The sequence below is a fragment of the Formica exsecta genome, unplaced genomic scaffold (assembly GCF_003651465.1).
Source record: "Formica exsecta isolate Colony F162 unplaced genomic scaffold, ASM365146v1 scaffold137, whole genome shotgun sequence".
NCBI classification, from domain to species: Eukaryota; Metazoa; Arthropoda; class Insecta; order Hymenoptera; family Formicidae; genus Formica; species Formica exsecta.
Window position 1 is genome coordinate 204,904 of NW_021848702.1, and position 9,260 is coordinate 214,163.

The 9,260-nt window shown below is 33.3% G+C and overlaps 3 protein-coding genes across 3 annotated transcripts; 2 read left to right on the plus strand and 1 right to left on the minus strand.

The window, feature by feature from the left end:
* LOC115245933 (protein YIPF1) lies at window positions 1-1,642 on the minus strand. The gene is made up of 4 exons (XM_029824455.1): window positions 1,248-1,642; window positions 749-1,131; window positions 491-671; window positions 1-354 (listed from the first exon to the last, which is right to left on the minus strand). The coding sequence occupies exons 1-4, from the start codon at window positions 1,444-1,446 to the stop codon at window positions 158-160; spliced, it is 960 nt and encodes a 319-aa protein (XP_029680315.1). The 5' UTR covers window positions 1,447-1,642; the 3' UTR covers window positions 1-157.
* Window positions 1,643-1,781: 139 nt separating this feature from the next.
* LOC115245914 (zinc transporter 9) lies at window positions 1,782-5,626 on the plus strand. The gene is made up of 11 exons (XM_029824409.1): window positions 1,782-2,067; window positions 2,209-2,745; window positions 2,804-2,993; window positions 3,101-3,183; window positions 3,430-3,553; window positions 3,655-3,793; window positions 3,873-4,196; window positions 4,426-4,638; window positions 4,726-4,860; window positions 4,937-5,050; window positions 5,137-5,626. Exons 2-11 carry the CDS (start codon window positions 2,271-2,273, stop codon window positions 5,179-5,181), a joined length of 1,842 nt encoding a protein of 613 aa, XP_029680269.1. The 5' UTR covers window positions 1,782-2,067; window positions 2,209-2,270; the 3' UTR covers window positions 5,182-5,626.
* A 692-nt stretch (window positions 5,627-6,318) lies between these two features.
* Window positions 6,319-9,223, plus strand: LOC115245913. The gene is made up of 6 exons (XM_029824408.1): window positions 6,319-6,468; window positions 6,783-7,122; window positions 7,370-7,707; window positions 7,812-7,930; window positions 8,020-8,200; window positions 8,292-9,223. Exons 1-6 carry the CDS (start codon window positions 6,319-6,321, stop codon window positions 8,469-8,471), a joined length of 1,308 nt encoding a protein of 435 aa, XP_029680268.1. The 3' UTR covers window positions 8,472-9,223.
* Window positions 9,224-9,260: the final 37 nt, after the last annotated feature.

Sequence of the window (9,260 nt, forward strand, 5' to 3'; positions counted from 1 at the left end):
TATTTATTCATTGATTGGTATATATAAAAAAAATCGGCGCTATATATTATATTCTTTTAAATGAAATAATATCCGATATACATACGCAAATATAGACAAATTTCTTCCTGATAGTCACAAAGATCGCTCTACAGTCAGATCTGCATCTAGAGACGTTTTAAGATGATGTAGATCCTACATAACTATTATTTTGTGCTATTTTATGTAGCACATTGGTTTGCGTAGAGGAAGCTAATAGTCCAGCCACGGCTGATACGGTGTTCTTAGATGCATGGAAGTAATACAACATAAACCCTGCTGCTAGCAGTAAATGCATACCCAGAATTACGACAATATATATAATTCTATGTTTACCTGTAAAATCAATTATTTTAGTTATTTATTTCACCTATTACATTACACATTTTTTATTTGTCAGATTAACTTATTTCACTTAATAAACTATTCTTTTAGTTTCTATGTATTTTAATGACAGCAGTATATCCTTTACCTGCAATCACTGGTAACAATGATCGTAACAAAACACCTCCAGATAAAAATGTTGCTAGTATGACTAGACTCCATTGTAACCAGCCAATTTGAATTGCCCATAGAAAAGCCATCGGGATATAAATGCTTAAGGAATATCCATATAGACATAAAAGCTCTAAAAGTCCTGGGGCAGCGTAAGACTGAAAAACAAAGGTTATGCGATAATGTAATAAGTAATGCAAGAGATTAAAGCAAAAAGGAATGTTGTATAACAAACCTCAATTAGTTCTTCTTCCGTATTTCTGGAACTATATGTCCATTTTAATGCACCCCATAGAGCTAATGGTAGAAGCCATGCATATAAAAATATACAAGTGGCTGCGTATGAAACGACATGAAAATCGTATTTCCAATGATACTTGGCAGAATTGGCAGTTTGCAAATAGTTTACCATATTCCCGCTGATTGCAATGGAAAATACCAAAGTCACACATATCCAGAAGGGTCCATACAAGTCTGGGTTTGGTCTTATGTGCGTTATAAGATAATTATCGCTACCGTGTGGTATCATGGATCGCTTGAGTCTTTCCAATACATCGTTTGTATTGACGTTAAAGAATTTTTGATAATATTCGACTGTCCAAAAGTTGCGTTGAGCAGCTAGAAAAAAAAACAAGACTTCGTTTAATTTAAGTTCCATGTAAATTAAAAATAAGATTTATTTATCGATATATATAAAATAAAATAGAAATTTTTCTAGAAACACAATTATGAACCGTTGGTTTTATCGGGAATTCCTTGTAGATCTTCTATGATGCCGATACCAGTAGAATCATTTGACAGGTTATTGAAAGGCTGATGAGTGGAAGTCCCAGTGTTTAGCTGTCCTTCAGAATTGCTGGCATGGCTTATCGTTGGAAAATCGTGGAAGGATATAAATTGAGAGTTTGCGTTTTTCGTTTGATCACCATCCATGATGTAACGTTCCTTTTATTCTCGATTCACACTTCGTTGTGACAAGTGTCATGTATTCATTGCAAAGCATATGCATATACATACGACATCATGATATCATGAACAGCGTCACAAATACCTTTACACTTGAAGACAGCTTCAAATACTTTTGGATCGAAAGCATCCTATCTAGATATTCGTGCATCATGACTCTTGGTTTCATCGACTTAAAAATATATAGACTAGAAAGCTTTAGCTGCGAATGAACTACGTTATACGTCACCCTTAGTAAAACTGACCAATCACGACTATGCCTCTGAGAATGGAATGACTGTGATTGGCTAGTTTTAGAACTACAGATGTTATTAAATCCGTTTAGAGTGACGTGTAAATGTAGTCCATAACGCGTTCAAGGTTCAAGGTTAACAACGTTATGTCTTGTTTTTTCTTATATCCATGCGGCGAATATGATTATTGACAGTTGAAAGTTCTATTATTAAATTTAAGACAGTTCAATTATTGCTTGTTTTTTACTAGTTTATTGTTAAGACCCAGTTCAATACCAGTATTATAGCTGTCTTAAATGATGTATTTACTGTAAATAAGTTTGACAGAAGGGAAAGATAAATGCGATTTTGTAATGTACGTTCTCATAAATATATTCTATTTCTTTATCACGTTACAATTATATATTTTTTGAAAATAATATTTTGTTTTATATATAATCAAAAATTTATTATTTTTTTAAGAATAATATTGTTTAACCAATTTATTCTTTTATAGATTAAATGATGCATATCTAGAACAATAAATTTTTTGATAAAGAAAGAGTAGAAGAAAGAAAGATGTATCGCTTCTATAACCATCTGAATTTTATTCGAAACATGACATGCCAATACCATGCCGATCAGTTATGCATATTCCAGATTGGATTAAATAAAAGACATGCCAGTATTTTAATAATGCCCAAGTATGGTGTACAATACAAAGTACAGAAGCTTTTGTATTCTCAGAAAGTCTTTGCTAACAAAAAGATAGGCAGGTACGAAGACGGCAGATGGATTGGTATAGCAAAATTTTCATCTGATGAAGCAAAGATTAAAAAGGATAAGTCTGAAAAGAGATTGGCTGAAGATGTTCAGCAGAAGATAATAGAATTAAATGAAGATAAGCTAGGTAAATTAAAAGAGAGAGTATTAAACATAGAACTAATTGATTCTAGCAATGATAAGGAAAAGGAAAAAGAAGCAACAAAATTTATTGAAAAACAATCTGCAGAATCCAAAGAATTGTCAAAGGATGATGTTATGTCAAAAAAAGGTATAATATATTAAATATTGATTTATATATTATTGAAACTAATTTCTGACATTTGTAGCGAAAAAGAGAATCAGAGTAGATAAATCGACATCTTCTTTGGAACGTAATTTTATTACCCCTGTGAGAGCAATGTCAGATTTTTTATTAAAGCCTTCTGATTTGGAATCTTTACCAAAAACAAAGAGACGCTCCCCCTATGAGCTTGAACCACCTATTACAGTCTACTGGAGGAAAGATGTTGAGGCTAAGTGAGAAAATTTTATTCATCTACTTAATAAACTTTTTGATTCTTATATATATATATTACAATTACAAATGCAATATAATTAAATATTAAAGTTTTATTTATTTATAGAGCTTTGGAAGTCTGGGGATCTCGAGAGGCTTTGCTAAAAGAACTTTTGAAAAAAGAAGTAGAACGAAAAATTTATCAGCAAAGTAAATATATATATATATATATATATTTTTATACATAATTTTGTTCATTTGTGTTTAGTTGTTTAAAGTTATTACTTTTATAAAACAGAACTATTTTCTGGTCTCTTCAAGACAAAGAATATTTGTTCAGAGGTTGTTCATCTATCTTACAGGATCAGTCACATATATCCTGATAGTATAATAGACATATTTTCTTGATAGAATAATAATTGGTACAAAGATTGAAACCTAAGCTTTTCATTACAGATGTTTTTACGGTCAAACGGAGATTGAGAGATTACAGACGAGAAATTGGTAACAAGGCAGAGATAATTCAGGAGGAGGGTCTTTTTGGAAGATCTGGCAAAGTAGTATTGACTGCAATAGCCATGTATGTATTGAATAGATGCCTAACCATGATTTAGCTGAATTTATGCTTATCATACAATTGTAAAATTTCCTTGATTAATATACTTTCTTTTTTTTTTTCAGAAATGCTAGTAATTTCTTGTGCAAATTAATTGCTTGGTTATATACTGGCTCGCATAGTATGTTTTCCGAGTGTATACACTCTGCAGCGGATACTTGTAATCAACTAATTCTAGCCTATGGTATTCATAAATCGGTGCAGGTAAGTCGAATTATTTCAAGTACTTCTAGGATCTCTTCTGAGTAGTTTTTCTAATCTAATCATCCAAATAATTTTGCAGAATCCTGATTCCGATCACCCATATGGTTATACAAACATGAAGTACGTTTCTTCATTGATATCAGGTGTGGGAATTTTTTGCGTTGGCACGGGTCTTTCCTTCTATCACGGAATTCATGGTCTTCTTTTTCCCGCGCCGTTGGATTCTTTTTTTTGGGCGTACTTCGTTCTAGGTGGATCTTTGCTGTCAGAAGGAGCGACATTAATGATAGCATTGCATTCTATCAAGAGGGGTGCAGAGGAGAGAAAAGAAAGCTTTAAACAATTTGTCTTAGAAGGACAGGATCCATCTGTGAATGTTGTGCTCATGGAAGATTTTGCAGCTGTAAGAATTATTATCTTTTTTACTTTTTCCCAGCTCTTCATAACTTAAATTTTGATTTTAAATTAATATTAACATAAAGTCCTGCTAATTTTAAAGATAAAATTTTATTTAGAGAAACCGATTATGTTCAAAAAAAAATATTTAGCATGTCTCGAAAGTCCATTAAATCCTAAAGAGTTAAATATCTTATGTATTCTCGGAGATATTTATAATCCTGATGTCCATTCAGGTACTTGGAGTTATTGTGGCAGCAGGATGTATGGGTTTAACTTCATATCTAGAAAATTCAATGTTCGACGCCTTTGGTTCGCTTCTGGTAGGCGGTTTGCTCGGTGGAGTAGCGTCCTTTATAATTTATTCGAACGTTGCTGCGCTCATAGGAAGGAGTATATCACAAGAGAATCTAGATAAAATTAATGCCGAATTAGAAGCAGATATAATGGTAACTTTGCCTGAAAATATTATCTATGCAATATCCAATATATTTTTTGAATATATTGATTTTTAGATATTTTTATGCCAAATTTAGGTCCGTGCGATTCACGATGTGAAAGGCATCGACATGGGTAATCATTTAGTGCGATACAAAGCTGAATTAGATTTTGACGGACGAGAACTTACAAGATCTTACCTAGACAAGCATGATCTTATTACAATGCTGGAGGTATAGACATAATATTTTCATCTTTATTTAATGTGCTGTAATACTATATCAATGAGTATCGAATTCCTCATTTCAGGAAGTGAAAAGTATGCACAATATTGAGGAATTAGAGGCGTTCTTATTGAAACACGGTGAAAATATTGTAGACATGCTCGGTGGAGAAATTGATAGAATAGAATTAAAACTAAAGGTATATATTCAACTCGATAATCTATATAGCCATTATCTATAATAATTTAAAATTGTTAATGATATAATTCTTTTTCATATTTTCAGAAAAATCATCCAGAAATACGACATTGTGATTTAGAAATTCTATAAAAATTCCCGTTGACATAGAATAGATTAAGTTAAGTCTAAATTGTAAACTTTCTCTCTTTCTCCTCTCCTCCTGTATATAGATGTAAATTATTATTTGTAACATTTTTTAATCTAAAATATTATTTTAATATGATAATTATTTAAACAAATGGTTCTACTTTAAAATAGAAGCTATTTCATTTAGTATTCGAGAAAAATCACTTTTTGTGAATGTTTTATGTAAGTTATGTGTGTACTCGCAACTGGCCGATTCGCGTATAGGGACCCGGAGTGCCTCGCGGCTTCGCATGAACTTGGCACGAGACATTACCGTGTTTCTTGACAGCTGTGCTGCAAAGATTATTACATACCAGTATCAGTATAATAAGTATATAGAGATTTCTTATAAATATTTTGATATATGTATGTTCTATGCTTTAAAAATTAAAGTAAAAGTTCCCTCTGCTATTCATCTATCTTCTCATAGAGATATACAAGTTCTGTTATATATATACAAAAAGAGAACAAATTTTAAATAGTAAAAACATTTATATGATAATGAAATTTTATGAAATTTTTTTTGATTAATGGATAAATAGTGCGAAATAAAATTTCGATAATTTTTCATTGGTAACTTCGCTGCATTGATTTCTCGAGCTGGTCTCCACAGAGCTTTGTAAGCACAACAAAGCGTTACTACGGACGCCTCGTGACAGAATCCTGGACAGCCCAGACAGGCGCGCAGCGATTAGCTAAGAGTTGAATTGTTTTAAACATGTTTTTCCGCTGAATGCAGCCATTGAGATGCAAAGTCTACCTGTTGATGGCCGGCTTATTTTGACCTGCCGCTTATTATAGGGTCAGTCCAGGCCAACTAAAAACAAAGAAGAAGCAGAAGATGCGAAGTGAATTGGTGCAATTGTCACTTATGTGTTATTCATATGTAAGATTTAAAAAGGAATACATGTATATATACAAGTGACAAATATGGCGGAGGACCAAGGGCAGGCTGAGTGGTTTACAATACAATCAACACACAATAAGTATTGTGCAAATACTTTACGAAGAAAATTTGTGGGACTTACGTGTGAAATTGATTACGAAATGATCGCGAATCGATAGGAAGACAGCTGAATGAGTGATGCATCGGGATCTAAAATGATACACGGAAATCGTGCTTCGCGTGGACGAAGATCTACGACGATCGATGAAAATGACAGCTACGTGAAACGGGGCAGTACACCGTCGCAGAAACGATGGACCAGCTCAGAAGAGTCCGGCCGATCCTACAACCGGAATATCAAAACAGTTTGTATTATTTATGAAGCTAAAATTTTAAAATCTTATAATGCCTTCATAGTCAATTTTAATTTTAGGCACAATATAATTATAAATTATATCCATTATAATAATTTCATTAAAAATTAATAAATTATTAATTCCGGATTAACATTGGCAATATGTTTTTTGCTCTCGAAATACAGCGACATAATGTTGTATCGATTCAATTTGGTAAACCTTTAGTTGGCATTTTATTTGAACTATGCAAGTTGAAAAATATCAGATATATTTGCATAAATAAAAAAATGCATTACCATTGAATTCTTCATTCAACATCTCAGAGTTTTTTCGGGAAACAAGACAACACCGAAGATACAGAAACTATCTCCGAGTCGCCAGATGTTAAGAGTAATGTTAAGTCTCGTAGAACTGAGGGACATGTTCATGGAAAAGCGCGTTACTCTGACATTCGCGAGAGCGAAGAAAGAACTACATCGAGATCTCTTGAAGGAAGAAGGAGGAAACGCAGTAAACGGATCGAAAGACGAAAATTTAGAGAACAGCCTCGCACGACAGATCGCGATCATAATCGAACCGACACCGGATCTTCTATAAAACATTACAGTGAAGAAGATAATTTCACTGATAAATCGCGAAAAAGAAAAAAGATTGTTTCCCGAGGTAAATATATTATTTTATATCTTGCAAACAAAAATTATAGATTAAATAAAAAAATTGATAAAATTCCATTCTGTTAAGAATTTACAAATCTTAAAGAGAAATCCGATACAGTAAATAAAAAGGGGAATAAATATATTAATGTTTTAAAAAGGATGTATCTTACATCCGCGCGTGTTAATGTGCTATACAAATCTTAATATTTGCCATGCAACAGTGAAATTTAAAATTAATAATTTTCTACGGCAAGCGGACGATCATGAAGTACCTATCACGGAAATTTTGAAGAAAGCTCAAGAAAATGTACGCACAAAGTATGAGGAACCTGTGCCGCTGCCGGAATTGACTACGGACACAATTTATATTCAAGGCAGGAGTGGGTTTAGCGCTGTGAAAATTGGCGGATCGAGACGTGCTTTGAGAAATGATACGCCACGTGTAACAGAAGATGGAAAGGATCGCGATTCCGCGGAAACTCAAATGCACACGCTCATAAAAGTGGCAATCACTGCCCAGAAATTTTGGAGGTGCACGGGACTAGTTTATCAGGGTCTTTTGGGCGGAATGGCACTTTTGCATTTCATTATGGTAAAGTACTTTCTTTTTATCTAATGCAAATCGCGATATACATGTATATATAACCGTATACTTACGTTCACTTCAAATATTATCCGTGCTTTGTCAATTTGCAGATTCATATCTTTTTCAACGCTTCGATGGAATTCATATCGAAATATTCAATTTTTTCCGAAGTCTATACAAATATATTTTCCTTTTTAATCGCTCTCTGTGTCATCTCCATCTTCGATAAGTATGCTCGATGCTAAAAAAGAATTTGCTTATATTTTAACGTTCGTGTTTAGGTATCGCTAATTTTAGAGGAAATATTTACGATTTCAGATTCGATTTGGCGCGACTTGATATGGATCACTTACGTGAAATCTATATGGATCATGCGAAAACGGCGATCGCTATTCCGCTTTATCTACTAACGTTTAGCTTTCACCAAGCGTCGTTAAAGATCGATGATCAATTAGCTCTAATGCATTATCGCAATATCAATGAAACCATGTGGTCAAACGTAAGCATATTGCGACAATTTAATTAACTAGCACAAAATTGCCCATAAAAAATTCTCAATTTGTGTATCTATATGTATAATAATTTTCCAGAATACAGCGCAAGAAACTTTACTTGAAGAATTACAGGGCTGGCAAAAGATAACAATGTCGAAAGATCTTCTCGCAGTTTTTGCTTGGTTATTCGTTGCTCTTGGAACGCGAGATAATATGCTATTGACGCATCTCGAGTCGATGGAGCAGTATGCGAGCGACGCGGAATCTCCTAGATGACGTTTGAAAAACGATTTCCGCTATTAAACGAAACAAATGTGTACAAAGTTCTTACGCGATTATACACAGACTAACTGTCGTAAAATATTGAAATACATCTTTTAAAAAATAATTATTTATTTATTATTTGAATATGTACTACTTACCGGGTCGATCCGGATGCAGAAGATACATCGGTACAAATCTCGGAGAAGAGGGTAAGTACGATTTAAACATTTATTCGTAACAGAATAGCGTTTGATATGTACAATATGTATAAAGTTCTTCTAGATGCTAATTGATAATACATGTATACATAATAGCAAAGAGGACAATAATATATATATATATATATATTTTTTTTTTAAAGATTAAAATAACATATGACGTAATAATACAGTAGTAAAATATGTTTGGACTTTCTCGAGCGCTCGATCTCGGCGGAATCCGCAATTGCAAGGATGTATAATTGTCGACGATTGGCTGCCAAATAATTTGTATATCAAAATTTGCAACGAGATACGGTAGAGAGAGACGCGCGCGAGATGACAGTCGTCATAGATTTTCACAGATTTCCGTAGCGCCGTAGCCTACGATTGCGGATTCGAGCGGCGCGTTTCCGTTGTATATACGAGAAAGGAAGCGTTTATTATAAATAATGTGCAAAGGCTTGTACTCATTTGCGAAGCAACAGATAAATATATACATGCCGTTTGTGTGAAATTTATTACATGACTCTAAGGTCTCTCTTCCTTTTCTTTGTTTTTTTCTTTTTTCTGATTCCTCTTTAACAATTTACATCGCCACGAC